This window comes from Numida meleagris, chromosome 1 (genome assembly GCF_002078875.1).
Source record: "Numida meleagris isolate 19003 breed g44 Domestic line chromosome 1, NumMel1.0, whole genome shotgun sequence".
NCBI classification, from domain to species: Eukaryota; Metazoa; Chordata; class Aves; order Galliformes; family Numididae; genus Numida; species Numida meleagris.
Window position 1 is genome coordinate 124,141,461 of NC_034409.1, and position 22,419 is coordinate 124,163,879.

Genomic DNA, 22,419 nt, shown 5'->3' on the forward strand with positions numbered 1-22,419 from the left:
AGTATTTTTAAAAATATTTTTCTCAATAAAAAGCTTTATTTTGTGTAAACTCTTCTGCAGTGAAAAAATTTACCATATACAGAAAATGCCAAATGTTGCCCAACTCTCCTGCGCTTGATTAGCCACTGAAATGAGTACCTAACCTGGTAAAGACATGAGAAAAAGGCAGAGCAAAAATGCACTCTGTTTACTGCAAATAAAATAAGATATATAAAAATACAATATTTGAATTTTACCTGATCTGATAGGATATCTCCCTGTCAGGAAAGCTGCCCTGCTTGGAGTACACAGTGGTGACGCTGCTATATGCTGAGTAAGTGTCACTCCTTCTTTCGCTAGCCTGTCAATATTAGGTGTTCTAGAAAAAAAAAGGCAAAAGATAATTACAAAAGAAAAAAAGAATATATAGATAGGATTATTTAAAAATGGGCTTGGTGAGATCAAGATTTTGTATTAGACTCTATATTATTAATGATCACAGTTTATGTCTGTAATATTAGATACAGGAGCACATCCAAGCTTCCATATCTACTTGGGAACCTTGTCTGGCAACCTTGTCTGTGACCGGTCATCATGCAGATAAAAGTTGGCTGCTGCAGGGGTAAATCCTGTGCCCTTAGTTCTACAGAGAGAAAACCAGAAACGAAAACTGGCCAGGAGATACAGCGTGTTCTGGTAGGTCACTAACCTACAAGACTAATGACTATGACCTCAAGAAATAGCAGTCTTCCCACATAAAAGTTTGAATTTAGTCAGAAATAGTAATTTTCCAAAAGATTTTTTCGCTATCTGCAACATCATATTTTATGACATCATCCATGACAACAAGCAATTTTTTCATACTCCAGAGATGGAATTCTGAATTGTCACATCATAGAGTATATTTATTTGAGCTGATTCTCAGGAGTGAGAAATATGAGAGAAGTAGCCCTGCAGGCACGAAGGTCAGTGTGGCAGGAGGGCAGGATGTGCTCCAGGCTGAGCAGCAGCTCCCTGCAGCCCAGGAGAGGTCCATGGAGGAGCCGGCTGTCTCCCTGCAGCCCAGAGGCTCCGAGCAGAGCAGATCTCCCCGTGCAGCCAGAGGAGCCCACGGAGCTGCAGCCCGTGGAGAGGGGCCCATGGTGGGGCAGGAGAGGTGGGGGAGCTGCCGCCTGTGGGAAACCCACACAGGATCAGTCTGGGAAGGACAACATCTTCTAATCTGTCAGTAGTTGGCAAAAAATTAGATTAACCTATTTTATACTGAGTCTGTTTTGCCTATGATGGTATTTGGTGAATGATCTCCCTGTCCTTATCTCAATCCATGAGCAATGTGGTGTAGAGTATCTGCCCATCACAGTTGGTTGCTCAATTCTCTGTTTACGTTGCAACTTTTTGTCAGGATAGATGCCATCAGCTAAGTCTGATGTAATGCATATAAGGTTGAATATTCTATTCTATGGAAAGATAATTACTTTTGTAACATACAAAGAATATAATGCAATCTCTGATTTTTGTTATTGCTTTCATTTGTTTTTAATTGACAAATCCATAGGAAAAGATAAACATAAAGCTATGACTCCCCCAAACATATAATTATACCTTAAAGTTCTGTTCCCATAACATCCCAGGTCTCCAATACCAAGATCATCAGCTATCAGTAAAACAACATTGGGATTTGAAACACTGTAGGTATTGACACTATTTATGGCACATTGGAAAACTGTTAGAAATAAAAGGAGTCCCATCTTCTTCCTGGTGTACAAGAACAAGAGGAAAATGTAAGAGATAAAGACCTTAACAAAAAAACAATTTATTGTAATCTTATTATTGCCAGAGATTCTATAACAGAAAATAAAAATTAGATCGTCAATTTTTGTCATCTTTTACTTAAGAGATTTTTCACATTGTTTCCTATATTTTTTATAATTAAAAATGCATCTTTTATTAAACATCTAATCACTCCTTCCAAGCCTTTACTAAGTTTTTAAATTAAAACAAATTAGCAGTTAGAACCTCAATGATAGTACTTTTGTATACATAGATGCACTACAGATAAATAAATCATGATATTGAATAGCAGTATTTTTTTTCTTGAAGTGTAAATGTGATTTTAGGAACACAGAAACTGAAATAATTTGGAATCAAAATTTCAAATGTACATTGCATAAAAAGGTTCATCAATTCTGCTGCTGAATTAAGTGAGTGAATATTTCTTCAACAAAGGAAAATCCTATTTTTAGATAGGATAAAATACCGTGGCAAAGGAGATAAAATTACACACTGCAAAATTATTGAAAGGAATATTTAAAAGTTCCACAAATAACATGGCCTATAGCAAAACTGTAAACATATTTTTTACATATAACAATGTCCTATAAAAATAGCTCATGCTTTATCCAACTTCAAACAGGAAGAGTAATGCAATGTACACAATGCTACATTGAATGCTATGAATATTACTTTACCTATATACGGATTTGTCAAATCTCTGCTTAAACTGACTAAGCTCTGGCTGAACCTGAGTACCTCTAGGCTTTGATGGACTGTGCCAAGCACACTCATCAAAAGAGAACACAGACTCTTTCTTTTTTGCCTCTAGTGATACTTCCATCTTTTCTGGATTTTGGCAACCTTTTTCGAACACACATGAGGTATGAGTCCCATCTGCACACCTGATGATGCTGGGGTAAAAAGGAAAATGGAGGACACCTGGCAGGTTCTACTGAGGTAGAAATTTGAAAGCAGAAGAGTAGGAAAAAGAACTAGATACAAAAATTTCCAAAGAGAATGGCGACAGCAGGTCAAGAAAGAAAAGGCTGTAAATCAGTGAGTTATGATAGATAAAAGCAATTGGAGAGAAGATAAAGAATTCAGAACTGGAAGAGCTTGTACAAAGGGACTAAACAACAAGGGAGACCAATTCATGTATCAGTGAGGTGTGGTGGGCAAAAGTATCCATAAACACACAGTAGTCACAACTGGTAGAACTTGTTCTGACTTGCATAAAAATCAAGGAAGGAAATTAGAGACCCAGCTGAAATGAGAGATGTGGGTTGAAATGAGGAAAAATAGTAGAGCTTTTAAGAAATGGGAAGTGATAGCATGATAGTGAACAGCCAGAGAAACTGAGGAAAAAGGGTGAGAGAACTGGGACTGTGTGGGATGAAAAAGCTGAGGAGCTACAACTAAGGAAGATGAAAGGAAACGGTTGGAAAGAAGAGCCTCCACAGTTAAGACTTGACCGGTCATGAGTGGTGTTCCTCAGTAGTCAGTATAAGGGCCAGTCCTGTTTAGTATCTTTGTTGATGACCTGGACAAGGGGATTGAGTGCACCCTCTGTAAGTTTGCAGATGACACCAAGCTGGGAGGAAGTGTCGATCTGCCTGGAGGTAGAATGGCCTTACAGAGAGATCTGGACAGGCTGGGTAGCTAGGCTGAGGCCAGTGGGATGAAGTTCAACAAGACCAAGTGCCAGGTCCTGCACTTTGGCCACAACAACCCCAGGCAATGCTATAGGCTTGGGGCGGATTGGCTGGAAGACTGTGCAGAGGAAAAGGATCTGAGGGTGTTGGTCAATGCTCAGCTAAACATAAGCCAGCAGTGTGCCCAGGTGGCCAAGAAGGCCAATGGCATCCTGGCTTGTAGCAGAAATACTGTTGCTAGCAGAAGCAGGGAGTACAGGTCCCTCTGTACTCAGCACTGGTGAGGACACATTAATGCAATTTTGAATTCCTGTTTCAATTTCCCTATGGTTTAATAGGACTAATAACACTAATAACACTTCCTCTCTTCCCAAGGTAGATGCTAAATCGGGAAGATTTAAGAAGGTACTTAATCTCCTATAATGAAAGTCATATAAGGATATGGATTTCATACATACTGTTTCAATCTATAATAATTTAATTAGTGTATGTGAACTTACACATACGCGTAGACAGATGCATCCATATACACACATATCCTAATTTTTCAACACATTTTCAAATTAAATTTTGAGGTTTCTAATACACATTTAAAAGATATCTTAAAAAGATATATAAATGTGTAGAGCCAATTGAAGAAAGCAAATTGTAGATATTACCCACTATTTGTTGATATTTCAGATAGATTTATTATACACTCCTAAGTTCTAGCTTTCTGCATTAAAAATGTTGGCAAATCATACAGAAGCCAAAGACTTGTCTTTTTTTCCCCCCCAAAGATAATTGGCTATATGCTTCAGTGTTTCAACCTTATCTTGATTACTACGTACTTGTGCATTTCTTACAAGAGTGGTCATATGGAAACTCTTTGGAATCCCCTCCTTCCCATCTGAGTAAATAATTTATCTCTAAATTATTCTTCTAATATAATGGAGATGATGCTTAATATACTTTATCTTTGAAAGTATAATGTTTTCTGATGAAATATGCAACATCTATATATGTCCACCTCATCAAAAATTGCTGTACTACCAGAAAGTGGTATGCAAAGAAAAAAAAAATTACCTTGCTTAACTGATAAATTTCTGTTGCTGGATTAAGATTCATTCAAAAGTCCCAGTTCCTCTCTTAGAAACCAGTTCTGACTGTTACATCTTTTATGTCGTATTACCTCAAAAAGATAAATAAAACAATACCCTTCGGGCCTGATCCTAATGATAATTCATTTAGATAAAAAAACTTTACTTCGCATTTGCAACAGACTAAAACCATGCAAAACTTCAGTTATGACATCCTAACTAGTAACTTACCCTCAGCAATAAGATTGCTTCATTTTTTTTTTAACATTATGTACATAAATGAAAATTTGTATTTATGTTATTAAAAGTCGTCTTATTGCAAGACAGAAATTGTCTTATTGTAAGACAGAAATTTCACATAAAGTAAGCTTAGAAAAACACAAGAACAAACAAATGCATTTCTTGTTCAGTCATGATTATCGGCTGGGTCTGAATCAAATCTAGACAAAGCCACAAAGCTTCTGTCAGACATAAGTTCAATTTAAGTATCTTTCTAAAATGAACTGTCAAAAATTTATTAGTTTAATCCCAACAAAATTACAGAACTTAACAGCAGTATTGTTAAATAATAAACCATTTTTTTCTTTGTAGTAAATCATATCATGAATGGAAGATAAGATTTATTTTTTAATATAGTACCATTGTTTTTATTTTAAGAAAACAACACTTCAAATAACTGTATAATTAGATATGTATATTAGTTCCATGATTGCTGTTCAACAACATTCCTTCTGCCAGACAAATACTTATTAGAAATTTAGCTCTGAATGTGGGCTCTGGTCAGCAGTAAAACAAAGGAGTATCACAGGTCGTCATTCTAGCTGTCAGATACCCACCATCCTGAGTGATTAAAAAAAAAAAAAAAAGGTAAATCATGATTAACTGTTAATAATACTAACCATATCAATAGTACTAACAATATCATATAATTTCCCAGAGACAAGTGTTCTAAAAAGCAAAAAGAAATCTTTCAGATTCAGTAATTGCACATCATTAAGATGTATATGAACATATGAAAAACGTGTCTCTGCTCAGTCTTTGCAGTTAGCGGGATTTTAGGTCAGTGTTTTATGCAGCATCTGTTTTGTGTTTAGCTTAAAGATACAATACAATACCATTAGATTTTGATGGAAAGGAAAGGTAAGAGAGATAAGAAAGTTTCCAAAATACATAGCAGCTCACTTCAATAAATATTACATAATAATGATGAAATGTGCAATACTGTTGACATCTGCTAGTATTAAAATCTGTTTTTATGTATATGCCTGTCAGAATAAGAATTTTACAATGCCACATTAAACAATGTAATATGACACTTCCCTACATATTTGAGTGCTTAGCTTAAATGCATCCATGATATCTAGCTTAATTAATATTTTTGAAAGCTGTTGAGTCAGGTTTTTGTTATATACCTGAGCTAGATGATGTATGAAATGGCTGTTTCCAAGAGTGCCAAATGGAAGTGAGGAAGTAATTGTATGACAAAAACTGTCTCTTCTGAGTTACTCAGCAGCATCCTCTGGAGTATGTCAAGATCAAAGCTTTGGATTTCATAACATAATATTATTGTGTTTCCGTCTACCTAAAACCACTTCTCTAGTCAAAGTGGTTTACTACAGAAATTGCTGTGAAACAGCCAGTTAATTTTTCTTTGCTACATAAAGCTAACAAGTAGCATACCAACAAACTGATCCAGTATGTTATGCTACTTCCAAAAGGATGTTCCACTTAAAGAAAAGAGAAACTGTATTTGCATAAATTTGTTCTCAAAGTGTGAGATTATTATTTTTAGAACAGCTCTATTGTTATTTATGCTTTCATTATGACAACACTCAAAGACTCTCAATACAGCTTATTGTGTCAGAGTCAACAACTGAAAAAAGGCTGCATTCACCCAACCTAATTTTACCCACAGAGAGGTTAAAAGCCTGTATGGCCTTTAGTATACTAGGTAGTCATGGTGCAAACCAATCCATCTGAATTTTATTCATCTTAAAGTTATGTGTTTAGCCTGAGTTAATTATCTATGCATCCACTCTAATTAATAGGAAGAGACAAACACGGTAAGAGGATGATTCAACTCTTCTTAAGATTGATACAATGAAAGGTTGAAGGTGATGTTCATGATCTTTTTCCAGAGAAGAAAGAGAGCCTAAACACCTAATTTAGACTATGTGTATACAAAAGGAATAAAGTTGCATAAAATGTATCCCAACTTGATAATGGGTTGTCTGCATTCACCTATGATACAATAGGAGGAAAAAAATCAACTTTTTGTAGTATACAACCAATATACTTTTCCATTAGTATAATGTGTTTTACCAGCCGTACTAGTGTAATATCTTATTACTCTGTGCAGTACCGCAGATACCTGAGAACTAGGGACAATTCTTCAAGCGTTTTAGCTGCAAAATTTTTCTTCAACGGATGCACATAATTTTTCCTTTCCAGACTGTATGGTAATCTGATGAATATTCTATCCTAAGTACCCTATTGTTTCATTATTCTTAATTAATAAAACTGAAGTGATATGAGTGATTACATCCAACAGCAAACATTGTTTTATAGGAGTATTTGTAATTCACTCTATGAATAAAGTCAGCTACAGCCAACCCTGTATTTAGGTTACATTCACAAGTGTGATCAGACAAATAAACTTCATCTCTGACAGACTTTTGACAGTATAGAAATTGCATTCCCTGCTGCTACCTGAGCCAGATGATATTTCAAGGGAGCTGTTGTCAGAGGCGACCAACCGACTGATACTGAGTGCAGTTTGTGGTTCACAGCTTCTTCCCTGCTGCCTTCTTGCCTAAGGGCTACAGAGACATTGGGAAACCAAAGCAGCAGATGACCAGCCAGCCATTGCTAGAGCCTATTACCTTCTTTCAGGCTAGAACCTATTACCTTCTCACAGAAGAATGAATCACTAGAGATTCTGACATGGCAAGAACCAGTCTGTGACTGTGCCTGGGTACTGTCTGTCGACTCATATGGAAAGATCATGCAACTTCCCACAGGCCCAAATATCACATCTCCCTGTCTCTCGTCACACATGGCAGATACACTCATTCTGAGCACATGATGGTGATGAACATGCCTTTCTTGACAAGTAAAGAGTAGGAGAAAAGAGAGTAGCAGTGTACCTATCAAATGAGATTTATGCATATATGGGTCTTTTGATGGCAAGAAGTATACTGTAACCAGTCCTCTGCTATATTAGAATGTATGTAAGCAAACTGAGAGGAAATTTCTGTGCCTAGGTGTCCATGTTGCAGGGGCTCACAAGATACAAAATAATAGCTTTTTTTCCCCTTCTCTTCACATGCACATGAAGAAAAGGTAATAGCTTGTTGAAGACCAAGTTTCTTTGCAGTTTCTAATAAAAAGGAAAACCTATTTTTTTGTTACTTCACTCATATAACTAATGCAGGAATGATGTGCTTTTACTTCTGTCATACAACAAATATTCAGGGACTGACGTGTCCTCATTCTGCAGACAGATGCGAACATGTCTCTGGAAAAACTCTCTGAAATTTTTTTGATTGGATAATTTATAGTAAATTAAAAAATAATGCACAAACCCACATTTTTTTAAAAGTCACAATTTAAAAATTATCTTTTTTTTTTTTTTTTGCACCTAGAAAAATGATCTTCTTAGAATTTAAAAGGTGAAACCAAACCACTTATGTTTTTGTCTTGGACAGAGAGATATTTTTGCTATGCTGCTTTGAACAGAGCTAAAAGATTTGCTCAAAGTTGCAATTTTTTTATGACCCAGTGCAAAATTAGAACAAAGAGAACAGAACTATTCAGAATTTTTATTCTGTCCTGTTATCATATGGTGACAAAAAAGCCTCAGAAACATAACATATATATATATATATATAAATATATATATACATAGTAAGAAGATAAGCCATTTTCTAACTAGTTCTAATACAGAGGTAATTCACCACAACTATTCATTTTAAACAATAAACAGTTTTAAAATCAAATACTGTTATTGGAAAACAGATTTGGAAAAAGAAATCTTACAAAAAACACTGGAAAGAATACTTTTGAAATTAGAAAAAGGATTGTGAGCTGCAAAGTTGTTACACAGTTGCTTGATTACAAGCTATATAGATCAGAATCTTCTCATAAAAAATGTCCAAGCCAAGTGACAAAGACATTAACAAAATAATGCATATACATTAGTCAACTTTTTATCCAAATCTTAAAAGATTTAATCATGTACTAATTTCAGAAGACAAAAGAATAGCTGACTCACACTCCTATAAAGAAAAAAAAATAACAACAACAAAAAAACACCTTGTGAATTTACTTAGCTTGACAAAATATTTGAGAGACACTATTTAAATATAAAAGGATTAGGCAACAGTTAGAATTAATGTCTTAAAAATAAGGATAACTGAAGCAGTAAATAATTATCCAACTAAAAATATCCACTTATAAGACAAGAAGAGGCTAAATGGGTCCTGAAAGTCTGACACAAAACAAAACAAAAAAATCTTGAAACAGCACGGAAATGCATACAGTGTATTACAGCAATATATGAAAAAGGGAAAGTTATAAACTATCAAGATTCCTATGAATAAACTCTTGCACTTTGCCTTCCTTCCTCTCTCCATTCTCTCTCCTTCTTTTATCTGATTTTCCCTTTCTTTTTCATGGGGACTCTACACAACTTTTAAATACTTGCTGTTAAAACAGAACACATTAAAAAAGTCAAAATCTGAACACAACAGAATGAATGAAAATTATCATCAGCTCAAGACTATATTAATCCATTTCATTTTCATCTTATTTTTTAGGACATTTCAAGATCGTAAAGAAATATAAAAAGCATAGCAAATAAGATTTTTTTTTCATTTCCTTGTGGCACTCCAGTATTAACTTTCTTTTAACATTTGAACCGTTTCTCAGTAATAGCTCCAGGGGTCTCATTATCTTCTGGCCTAGACTGGAGCATGCTACAAGTATGTTTCAAATGAATAATGTGTTTTTTAAATCATATCAGAATATCTGCAAGTAATTCTTTCCCTCCATTCTTTGCCCTTAGGTATGACACATAGTTATGTTCTTAAAGGTTGGATTCTGCTTATCAGTGGAAAAAGAACATACCATTCTTTGTCTGACGTGCATTTCTCAGAACTAATAATTTACTGCTACTATTAACAACTGTCATAATAGACAGCATATTCAGTTGTTAGTTATAATAACTGATATAAATTGAAGATTTATAGTAACTCTTCTTACATAGCTAAGAGTAACGTCTGTAAATGAGTAATCCATGTCATCAGCTTCTAATTCATAGTTGCTAGTTTGTCAGGAGTGATGGATATAAACATTACTCCCCCTAAAAAAAAAAGAGTAGCATTCTAGTTTACTGATTTGATTTCTAATTAAATACATTTTGTAACACCGGGGATTCTAGAAGAAAACAAGTTTTCATACCAGTCTGGCTAGTTTAAGGTAACGTCAGAGGAGAAATAGTCTGTTCGAGCACTGTGTTCTAAGATGGCTTTGTAATATGACTGTTAAACTGATTCTGATTCTTTAGCATGGCAGGAAAAAAAAAAAAAAAAAAAAAAGAACACACAATCTTTACACCTTGGCCTTTTAATTTCAAACATTTGTCCAGGAAACAAAAAATCCAGGATCATTCTGAACCTGAAGCAGTTCAAACCTTCATTTTCACAGCCTAGAGTGCTATAGTCATGATTCTTGTTAAGCATTTCTTGGCAACTCATCTGAAATGTCCTGACTACCTCCAGTCCTTCTTCTCACTCTAAACTGATTTTCATTCATTCCTCTTCATCCTCAAACTTTCTCTTACAGAATCAGGAAATCACTCCACAAACTCTTCTACAATCCTAATCTTTCTAAGCCATGTCCTTATTTCTTCAAGTGTCTTCCCACTTATGAACTCCATACTACCATGACATCAGTACAAACTCAGACTGAATACCTCTTGGATGCAGCTGTTTGATTCGTCCAATTCTGCTTGTCCAGGTGCTGCTGTTTCCACTACCACTCCATCACTGCTCCTCCTGCTGCTGTTCTTCCCTGCTTGACTTCCCCATGACTTCTCTCTCCACCAAATACTCTTTCCACCAGGCAGCAGTACGCCGTGCTTCCCACTGGCTACTGTGGTTCTCCCGGTATTAGAGCAGCCTCAGCTGCTGGTCTGACAGTGACTGAACACCCAAATACAGGTTTGCACTTCCTAAAATCCACATGGAGAGTACCCTAAGGGGAGAAGAAGAAAATGTGTTTGTGAGAACAAGACGTATGGAATCCATACTGTTAATGACTCACTACAAAACTGCATAGCAAGCAATACATGTGGTCAGATTCATACATTCTTTTCAACACATTTTTCGGTTAAATTTTCTTCTTCTCTTTTCATCTTCTTTCCCTCTTGTCTTGGGTGCTTGCCCAAATAGAGTCCTTCTGTAGAAACCTGGCAGATAGAACCTATTTAGAAGCTATGCCATTTTCCATGCCTGCTCTCTTCCTCTATTATTCCTTGCCATCCTCTCTGTCTCAGTAGTTCCCCTTGTGGCTATTGTTTCCTCACTAACCATGTTTACACTCAGTTAACAGGTGGATGTGTGTGAGATTATGAAGGAAAAGATTAGCTTTATTTAATATTGCTTAAAAAGTCATAGTTAAGTCTTACACTTTTCCACCTTTGAATCAGAGGGATTTGGTTAGATTACACTGCACATAAACCAGGGTCACTTCAAAACTCCAGGCTTATTTTGAAACCTAGCCACCTCCAAAACTATTTAACAATTTATTTCCATTGGATCTTGAAAGAGTCTGTAATCAAAATTACATACACTTCTAACATTACTTTTTAAACAACCAGAGCTTAAGTGGTAAGAAAAAAACTCGCACTCTTAGAGCTAGAAAATGTTCTACTTCATAAGCAACCCGCTTTATTTTTCATTCAAAATGCTTTCACAATTCAAGTAAAGCTTGTGCTCTTTTTAGCCCACTGTAGGCAGAGAATGTTCTATTCCACAGCAATACTTAATAAAAAAGTGCATTTTGTTGCAAAAATAATAATAATTAATAGCCATTATGTAAAACAGTACCTTACAGACCAGAGAAGACAGTATTAGTATTCTTTTTTTCTTTCTTACGTAAAATACATTAGATTAATCTAATGAGGAAAAGACATCATTGCATGTTATTACTTCCCATAATTACTAGCCTCCAGTCATGAAGAATTTGCTTTGAGCTGTGAAAGGATATGAACAACAACAATACATGAACTCAAAGTTTACAGTGAAACTATATATAAAAAACATATTTGGGTGTCGGAGGGGCATTTAACCTTGCAGCATGGAATTGTATCCGTGTCTGCCTCTAATTTTCAAACAAGACGGCTGTGCCCCTATTATAAGTAAGCGAGTGCAAAGTCCAGTCACATGAGCTGAAGCAGAGGGGTGGAGGGGAAGAGAGAAGGACAACACTGAAGAAAACCACAGTGTGTTGTTATACAACGCCTACACTGCTTTTTGATAAGAAACTTATTCACTGGTAGGAACGATTTCAACATGTTTTCAAAATGCACATACATTCAAAACTAACCAAGAACTCATTTTAGTTTGCTGCTGAAGATCTTCTATCAGGCTTTTCAAATGCTACTGACACTGTAATGTATATTTGGAAAACTAGGGTAGTGCAAGAACTGCGGCTATGTTTCTGCCTTCTGTACACATAGTAAACATTCCTGCAGAATACCTACATAGCAACGTTTAAAAAATTGTATTAAAACGGCTTTTAGAAGCATTATTTCAGATCACTGGTTTTCAGACTCTTCCACCTGAGGTGTTATTAATGTGCAATTAACAAATTCTCTCTACATAAATATTGTACACCAGAGCTAATCTTGTTTTGATTACTAAGCATTCTCTTAGAAATGACGTGATCGCAGAAAATGACTACTCCCAGGAAGTCCAAGGACCCTATTACTAAAACTCAGTCATTAAGCTTTGAAAAGTGATCGTTAGTTTGTGTATTATACTCCTCCATCTACCCCAGTCTATTTATTTTTAACAGCAAAACTTGATCAGGAAGATACATCTAAAGAAATGTGACAACTGCTGCCAATGACACAACAGAATCTGCAACCCTTGCATTCTAAATACAGAACTTCATTTTCCTTTCAGGCAAAATACTGAAGCTAAATGAAAGACTGGGACAAATCAAACTAAAACAATATTTCTGAATAGCTGTCTGCATGCAACATTTGTGTTAAATTTTTATTTGCTTCAAGAAATCAGCACAGCTTGTTGAGAGCTTTTCTCTTGTGTTTTTCCCTGTACTTTAAAATACTATTCTACAATAAGAACTCTAAAAGCATTTCAAATTATGAACTTTTTCTCTACTTCATCTCAAATACATATAAGAAATGTTAGTTCTACATTACAGCTTGAAAAAACTGTCTTGCAGTAGCTGAAAGCATTGGAAACTAAAAGTAAAGTCCAACCATATTTTTAAAAATCTCAATAACGTCTCTAAAATAAGTAATCAGCTAGTTTTTAATTCCTATGATAAATCGTATTGTTCATAAATCATATTTTAGAAGGTACTGAAAAGTCCTTCATGTAGAACGAGGAATCAGTACAAGAGACAAAATCTCAGTACTTTACCAAGTTTCTTATGTATGTGTACTACAAATCATATAATAGAGATGTATAATACCTATTTACTTACAATAAATGTTATTAAGGTAAATTATTAAGAAATCTTAATAATTAAAAAACTTGTGGTGATGTAAATTAGAAGAAAATTATAACAAAATGAGCGTATGTATGCCAAAATATAGACAAATTGAATGACAAGGTGAACTTATCTGCTTTAATATGACAGTTCAAAGCATTCAACATAGAAAATCAAACATTAGTCTTTAGACACCAAGTGGGAACCAGTATCTACTCACCTAAATATGAACATCCATATGCATAATAGAGTTAAATTCTCTGAATGGGTAAAGAAAATTATTTTTGAAACTGTGTTTGGAAAGAAAGGGAGATACAAAAATCCCTGACTGAATTTATTGTAAGGTAGCAGGAAAGAGCTGCAGTGAGCCAGACCTTTTGACTCACTTTATCAAAACATCTCTGCTAATGCTTTAACAATTTAGTCTCAAATACAACTAAGTGTTCATCTACCAGGAAAATTACATGCATCCTTGTGAAAACAAAACACAATAAAGATCACTCCCATTTTCAACTGGCTGAATGATAGTGCACATCTAAATTGTTATGCTCCTACATAAATCTATTAATACCAACTACTCAAGTGAAATACAGATGTAACAGAACTAAAATCTCTGTATTACTTTTTTTTTTTCATGTTAAAATCCAAGGAATGTAGCTAATTTGAAAAGATAATGTCTGAAAAGCTACAGACATGCAGAATGAAAAGATAATGCTCTGTTGTTCCTAGGATCTTTGTATATATAAATTAGATTATTGGTTTTTATGGTATTTATTTTGCAGCAAATCTTCAGTGAAAAACAATGGAAAACACTTTGATCCCTTCACTCTTTGGCTTAGTTTGAGAACACCAGTAATAAATTTCACTGCTGAAATTTTTTTAACCATTTAGTTACCCTGGAGGACTGTAGGAAAATCACTATACAATAAAGATTTGTGAAACTTATTGACTGCAGATGACTGTGCAGTTCTGAGTATGTCAAAAGGTTTTTTTTATGTATGAAACTCAGAGACATTGTCTAATGGTATTGGCATTTCCTCTTCAGGTTTGTGTAGTAATGCCTCCTAATTATTTCCAGGAAAACTACAACAGATACAAAGAGCACAATAACACTACTTGATAGAGCAAATTCCCAGCTACAAAACACTCTTTTTCAACATAATCACCACCATTAGCTATGCATTTTTGCCAGCAATGAACAAGAACTTGCATGCCACACTTGTAAAAATCTGCACCAGAGAAGGTGACTTGCTGTTTCACAACAGCTATGAGAATGTTACTGCTAGGACTATGTTGCCCATGCAGTCCATCTTTCATGAGCCCAAACAATTGGAAGTCAGAAGGTGCCAAATCCAGAATACACAGTGGGTGTGGCAGGACAATCCAGCCAAGATTAGCAGTACTCTCCACAGTCTTCAAACTGACACGGAGCCTGGCATTATCATGTTGCAAGAGAAAGGCTGTTGTCTTCTCTGGCTCAACTCTGAAAGTTTGAGCCTTCGGCTTAGTCAGCATCACAATATAGTGGACAGAACAGATGGTTTGTCCAGGTTTCAGGAGGATCCAGAAGGATCACCCCTTTCTTACCCCTCAAGTCTGCTAAGGGTTGTATCTTGAACTTTTTCTCCAATGGGAATTCACATATCTTCACTCTATGGACTGCCGTTTTGACTCCAGCTTGTAGTGGTGACAACACATCTCATCACTGGTAATGATGCAATCCAGCAAACTCTCACCTTCAGCCTCGTATAGGTTCAGTAGGTCCTGACAAACTTGCGTACAGTGTTCTTATGGTTCCTGCGTGAGCATCTGTGGGACCTACCTGGTGCAAACTTTACAATACTCCAATGCTTCCACAATCGTTTCTGACTCACTGAAGCAGATATTCAGCTCCATACACAGTTCCCTGGTCATAATCCAGTGATATGCATGGATGAACTGATCGAGATACTCTTCATTTTGTGGTATGACAACTGAGCATGGCCATCTGGAATGTGGCTTGTCTTTCAGGTTGCTGTCGCCACTGCTGAAACACACCACCTGCCACCTCATGGGGCTCACATCCACTGTTTGGTCTCCATAAACATTCAGCAAGCATTGATGAATATCAATGGATGCCATTTCTTCTGCACAGAGGAATTCAGTTACACACCTTTGCTGCATCTGCACTTCTATGTTAGATGCCATTTCGTCAGACTGCCCCTCAGCTGCCATCTATTGCACTGCAACAACATGTAATGGAATATCTGCAGGAAAGTTCAATCTCTACTGCCATACCACCAACACCCACCTTTGACATTGTGGGCCAACATAATAAAATAGGAGGCATTACTTTCAGTAATCCTTTGCAGTATATGGTCCTGCTCCTGGCAGGAGGGTTGGAACTAGATGACCTTAGAAGTCCCTTCCAACCTATGATTCTATGATCCAGGTTTTGCTTTCACTATAATCACAGTTTCTTACTATCAGATAATATTTATCTAAGTTACCCCAGGTTATTAAAAAAACAAGTTCCTTAAAGAATTAAAGATTTGAAGAGACAGTAAAAATATATTTCATTGGATCTACTAGATAATGTATTTAATTACTTTTCCTGGATACGTTAATTTAGAAAAAGCAGATGAATGCGTAGGTCCTCACCCTTTGTCAGGTTGTTCAAGCAGAACCAGGCACACAACTAAATGAAATAGCTGAAAACTGCAAGAGATCAAACATTTACTTTATTTCCACCTACTTTAAGATGCTTTAGTTTGGATATCACCCCAGGAGATGCTGGTAGAGAATTAGTGACAAGCATGCCATCTACTGAATGAAGCTCTTTCCTGAAGTGCACAGGCTTTCCTCAGAGCCCTGCAACTCAAGAATGCAGCCTAACCCTTCTTCACTTTGCAGCCACAACTCAAGGTGGTGAGTCTGTGGTGGTAAATCCTACTTAACTGGGGTATACACTCAACTTGTCTTGTTAATAGCTTTTTGAAATTTGTATTAGCCTAATTTTTCCAGATGAGGGCATAATTGTTGGACTAAAAAAACGGTCAGTTAAAAACTATAAAAATACTGTTATGGAGCCAGGTTGTCACACATGATCATTACTTATTGCTAGTAGTAGTCACTGGACTAAATGACAGATAACATTCCTGAAACAGCGATACAAGTGTTTATTTTGCAATACAGTTCCTTTCAGATAGCTGCCTCATCAGGGTGGCAAGATTATAATTTTTTATACTTAAAAAATGCAGAAAAATCTTTCAAACTGTATGAAGACATATTAAGCACCTAATAGGCTAGATATGTTGCCACTGATCTCTTTTAGTAGAGTATAATATCAAATATATTTAAGTAATAAGGATATAGCTAGAAGTGATTCATAAAGAAAATTTTAAATTGGATAAGTGGCAACAAGTTTTCAGCTTTTGAAAGGAAACAGCAAACACTGAAAGAAACAAAGACGAATATAGAGTCCAAGTAAAGACTAATGACAAACATTTGCTTTAATTCTGAAATACGTTTGCACAAAGATAAATATGGACATAGCATGTTCTAGAATCCATTTCTCCCACTGATCATAATGGTACCAATGGTTTGATCGTGAACATTCCTCAATGATCTCTCCCTTTCACTTTTCTAAAACACATATAAACTTGGCCATGATAAAAGTCTAGAGATTATAGGCTACATATGCTGTAATATTCACAGAACAATTTGCTGAAACAGTTGATTGACCTCAAACATGGACAACAAACTGATTAAGCAGCAGTAGCAACAAATGTTCCCTAGAACTACAAATCATTCATTATCAGAAAAAAATTATATTATGTTTATTGGAAAAAAAAATAGTAATTCAGTACTCATACAAATTCAAAGGAATATTGTATCTGGGGCAACGAAGGCAGCCTATTAGTAGAAGGTGACCTTACTATTTGCCACTCGTAAAACCCACAGTTGTAAAACTTGACCTATCCAATGCTGGACTCTAAAGAAACATGTTAAGTCTGAAAAAAAGAGCAGAGGAACAACATGGGCTATCTAAGTAGGATAACAAAGTTGGTGAAGGATCTAGAGGGCAACATATATAAGGAGTATCTGAAGTTTCTTTGTTCAGCTCAGAGAAGAGCAAACTGAGGGAAGGCCTCATGGTGGCCTACAGCTTCCTCACCAGGGGAGTGCAGAGGCAGCACTGAGCTCTGCTCACTGGTGACAGCAACAGGGCCCAAGGGAACTGCATGAGGTGCATGAGGGGAGGGTCAGGTTGGGTGTTAGGAAAAGGTTCTTCACTAGAGGGTGTTTGGGCCCTGGAACAGGCTCTCCAGGGCAGTGATCATGGCCCCAAACTGCCAGAGTTCAAGAAGCATTTGCATTATGTCTATACATAGGATTTGAATTTTGAGTGGTCCTGTGTGGAGCCAGGAGTCGGACTTGATCTTTGTGGGTCCCTTACAATTCAGGATTTTCCATGATTCTAGAAAATGACTCACTCTAAACTTCAGAAAATTTTAGACAAGTGTCTATCCTGGACAAACATTTTACGCATATTCAGTTCTGTCTCAATGAAAAGAATTCAGCTAGACCTTGAATTAAAATCTTGGAACCTTTCAGTCATGTAGAGCTGCTGTGAACAAGCATTCACCTTACAGAATCCAAAACGAAATGTTTGAAGTGCACTTAGTAGGTGGAGCAAGCTGGCTTAGGGGAAAGAAAACTAAATTCAAGTTATCACTGGCTTGACAGTCAACTAAGACTTCTTGGAACTAAGAAAGAGTCCTGATTCCCCTAGTCAATACATCTAATATAGCTCAACTTCAGTATCAACTCTAGAAGCTGGCTAACTCTGCTCAACACTGACTCCTTCCTTCCCACCATTTCTGCTCCCTGATCAGAGCTGCTATGGCATGATGGTATGACTTCTCAGTCTAGATAGATGAGATTCTCAGACCAGAATAACCATTCCAGATAAAGAAACACAACTGGCTTCCAGCTGTCTCCTGTACTACCTAGGTGCTGACAGTGTGTTCACCTTTGAGCATGCAGACATTCTGGGCTGAGGGTCAGCTAGCTCATTTCCCTCTGGTCTACTTTCTGAGAAGAAACAACACTAAAAGGGCATGCACTTGCACAGAATTCAGAGTTGAGCTGTGGAGATTCAACTCTCCAGCTTGTTGCATGCTGACTGGGCTACATGCACACAAAACTTTAGAACATGACTGATCAGTGCCTCAGAAAACTTGTCATCCAGAAAACAAATTGTTCTCTCTCTTTACTCTCTGATGATGCAATTATTGCCATCTTGGACAATGTTCAGCTTAGGAACACAGGTCTTAAAAGGGACCACTGGAAGGGTGTCTGCATTTAGTTCTAACCTTATTGTAGGCAACCAAGTGAGGAATGTCTTGCTTTGAGGAGTTAATTAAATACATGTTCTATGTGGCACTACTTTTTATTGTTTCCCTATAATTTGTAACAATCAAACTGCAGTAAAATGAAAAAATATAGCCATAAAACTCACATGCCAACAAAGAAACCAATAAGTACAACAAGTATTTTAGGGTCTTTTGATAATGTAAATTAGATAAATAAAATTTACTAGAGATCCAACAGAGGAAACCATAGGAAAAGCAAAACAAGATAAAACACTTTGAATTTTAGCTTGGTATGCATTTCCTTCTGCCCCAATCCTTCTGATAGTTTAAGGATAAGCAGGACTCATCCATTAAGCATTTAAGATTTCAGTGACAATGACACTGTTAATCATTTGCACATTGGCCGTGTGCAGCCAATATTTTACTGGAAGACCAAAAATTATGTTAAAAGGCTAATTCACGAGCCATGTAATGTAGAGGAGTGAAAATTATTCTCTCTGGCTTTAATGGAAACAACAAATGACCCTGAAGCACGACATTAAACTCTCATTTCCCAGCTTCTGAACCTGTTCATTCCATTGCCATTTCTCATCAATAAATATAAAAATTGTCATCTAAAAATATGTTAGATCCCTTGTCCCCTCTTGTGTGGTTGGTTGGTTCTAGAATTTCACTCCTCATTGCTGCTTAAGAACCTTATTATAGTGCCTCATCTAAATTTATAGATTTCCAATGTATATCTTCACTTTTTTCTCCTTAAAGCATAATACATCATCTTTCTCACCTTTGTAACTAACTCACTTGTAATTGGTGAAAGATATGAAAATCTGGAAGACAGAGGGCTCTTACCCCTCTATAAGCTTTGCAATAAGAATACCAATACTAATATCTAAGGAGGATATACTTCTCTTTGTCTTTTTGTATTTATATACATATATTTATAATCAATGAAAATAACGTAGAAGAGCAGAAATACGGTGCTGTTTCACTGCCTTAAGATATATGCGCATTTTCCTTTTTTCAACCATAAAAACATGAGCAGAAACAATATAATTAATTTAATTCACATTCTTAAGGTGAAAAGCTTTTCTTTGATGACATTCAGCACTGGGAGGAGTTTCATTTTCTGAGGGCTTATAGGCTCAACTATAGCAACTGTTGTGAATCTCAGTTGATACCTGAGTTAAATTACATTTAACACTGTGTCATTCCAAGTAATTTGTTACTAATAGTGGGTTTAAAAGCTGTTCACGTAAATCATCATGAAAGCTTTTAAATTACTCAAGTAATTTATTCATTTTATTCAAGGGATTTATTCAAGTCTTTAGATTCTTATTTAATATTCAAACCAAAACGGATTATAATCTGTTTATCCTCTTTGCAATAGCACCTGCAGAACAAGAAAAATAAAAGTCAGCCTTTTCAGCATGAAACACATAGTGCATGATGCTCCTATCAATGTTATAAATTTACTGTAAGCAAATCCATGTTTTAAGAACACTATAAAGTAATGAAATAGGAAACTGCAATTTTGATTCAAGTCTATTACCCAAGAAAACACTTATGTATATCCTGAAGCTTTTATTCTCCAGGAAAATAACTTCATAAATAAGTTTCCATGATTGGGAAAACCTTTTAGCTTCAAGGTAAAGCAAACAAACAAACAAACATAGAAAGATTAAAATGGCCTGTGTAAAATGTACACCTGTGTCCAATCTTTTGGCTTGCCTGGTCCAAACGGAGTGAAGAATTGTCTTGGGACACATATAAAATACATAGTATAGTCAAAGTTTGTAAGCAACAAAACTTATTTTTTTTCATTTTTTAATATAAAAAAAAAGAGGACAACAAAAACAAAACTAGTGAGCTGGACACATATGGATTGTATAAAAAAAAAGTACTGCATACTTAAGAACTGCATGGAGAGGCACCTGGATATTTTCTCTTTATCTCACATTCAAGAATATTCAATAAAGCCAAAGTAATTTTATCATAAAAGCAAATTCAAAGAAAACAGACGTGTTTGGGGTAAGAAAGATTACCTATAGGCATCTAATTTAGAGTCTTTTAAAAAACTGGACATGCAGCATGTGTTTGTACCTTATAATGCCATAAAATGTAAACCTCAGCAAAAACTTATTGATCTGGTTTGGTATGTGCCTAAACAGAAAGTTAAATGCATTAAAAACATACATGAAGCTGCGTTCTTCAGACTTTGCAGGATTCAAGCCTAACTTGCAAGATTATTTCTCAATAACACAAGTTCACTCTTATTAATAAGGTTAATATCCATATAATTGTCAGTTTTCATTGTTATTATGCTCCCACCATACTATGCTTTCCACAACTCAAAAGCTATTTTAATTTTTCCTTTCACATGAAAAAGGCCTAAAATAAAAAATGTAGCAAACAAAAGTCAACTGCATAATTCTCAATTTTTCACAACTTTAAAAACAAATACCAACACATACACCACAAAATACTACTGCTGAAGAGTTTGAGATAAATATTTAAGGCAGCTCAAATAAAACTTAGAGAAACTTCTTCATTTATTTCTGCATTTAGCAAACTATGATCCACCATAAACAAAAATGTGTGCTTGGACTTTCATCCTATTTCATTCTGTTACTGAAAAGAATATGTCATGCAGAATAAACCTAAGCAGTCTACATTCAAAAAAAAATTCTATGTTTTAATGCAGCTTTGAAGAATCAAATAAGCTAACATTATGTTGATTACCACTGATAAGCCAAAATAAGGCAAAGCAAATTGAGGTCATCAGCATGTCCGCAAACTTGTCTGTCTTGAAATGTCAACAATAAAATTTGTAGCATAGACTACTTAATCGTAAAAAGGTTGTTCTTGAGTAACATATTTTATCAAATAGATCTTCTTTCAGATTCATTTGCACTTTAAACAGTCAAAACACATGAACTGGAATTTTACTATGCTAAAAATAGTAAATATTTTCCCTTTTTTGAGGGAGAGTTGAAGTTGTGACCAAAACACTTATACTTCTCTCTAAAATAGTGACTAAAGGTACCTGACTGATGTAGCTTTTTTCTTGCTAAAAAGTACATGTGCTGGTATGGCAACAAATAGAAATAAAAATGGACTTCGTTTTTACATTTTACAATTAGAAACCAAATGAATCCATCTCAGGTACAACTGCTGTACGATCTCATTACTCAGCCTCTAGAAACTTTTGCCGCAACAGCTTACACTCTTACAGCAGAAACACACTCTGTCTAAGAGAATACTAGGATTACAAGTATTGAAATGACTATAATGACTTTTCCTTCTAACAGATTAACACTTATTTGACCGTAAAAAGAGCAGTTGTGTTTGTTTAGTAGTTCATTTAAATGGGAGCAGTGACAACTGCTACCTGAAACAACGTTTGAACATTGAGTTATTGCACATTATTTATCAGAGAAGCAAAATAGTTGCAGGCATTGTTCTTAACAACCACATTGTACGGTTACAAATTAAAATTCTATCTGGAAGTACAGGATCAATTTTCTTACGGCAACACAAGGACTAACAGATGTATGTACGTCATGACTGTGCAAGGAACTTTTTAAATACCCTTAAGGCATAGTCTTTTTCTTAGCTTACACAGGCAAGGCCTAAGCAGTAATATAAATCATTAGAAAATGAGAAATGTTAAAAACAAACAAACAATAACAAAAGAACAAAACAAAAATGACAAAAAAACTTTGTTTGGAAAAGAAATTTTATTATTAAAAAGATAGTGATAGGACTAGAGGGAATGGCCTCAAGTTGTGCCAGGGGAGATTCAGGCTGGACGTTAGGAAATACTACTTTTCTGAAAGA

The 22,419-nt window shown here is 35.6% G+C and overlaps 1 protein-coding gene across 9 annotated transcripts in view; it reads right to left on the reverse strand.

Annotated features, from left to right (window-relative positions):
* STS (steroid sulfatase) overlaps positions 1 to 22,419 on the reverse strand; it is a 113,488-nt gene that overhangs the window by 87,788 nt on the left and 3,281 nt on the right. For 8 of the 9 annotated variants that reach the window (XM_021411070.1, XM_021411009.1, XM_021411024.1 and 5 more), the window contains 3 exons: positions 10,458 to 10,738; positions 1,582 to 1,734; positions 237 to 358 (listed from right to left, as the gene is read on the reverse strand). In XM_021411070.1, the coding sequence (XP_021266745.1) occupies positions 237 to 358; positions 1,582 to 1,727 (268 nt within the window). In that variant the 5' untranslated portion in view covers positions 1,728 to 1,734; positions 10,458 to 10,738. Of the gene's footprint in view, positions 1 to 236; positions 359 to 1,581; positions 1,735 to 4,469; positions 4,576 to 10,457; positions 10,739 to 22,419 lie in introns of all 9 variants that reach the window. The other variant, XM_021411032.1, reaches the window with a different exon arrangement.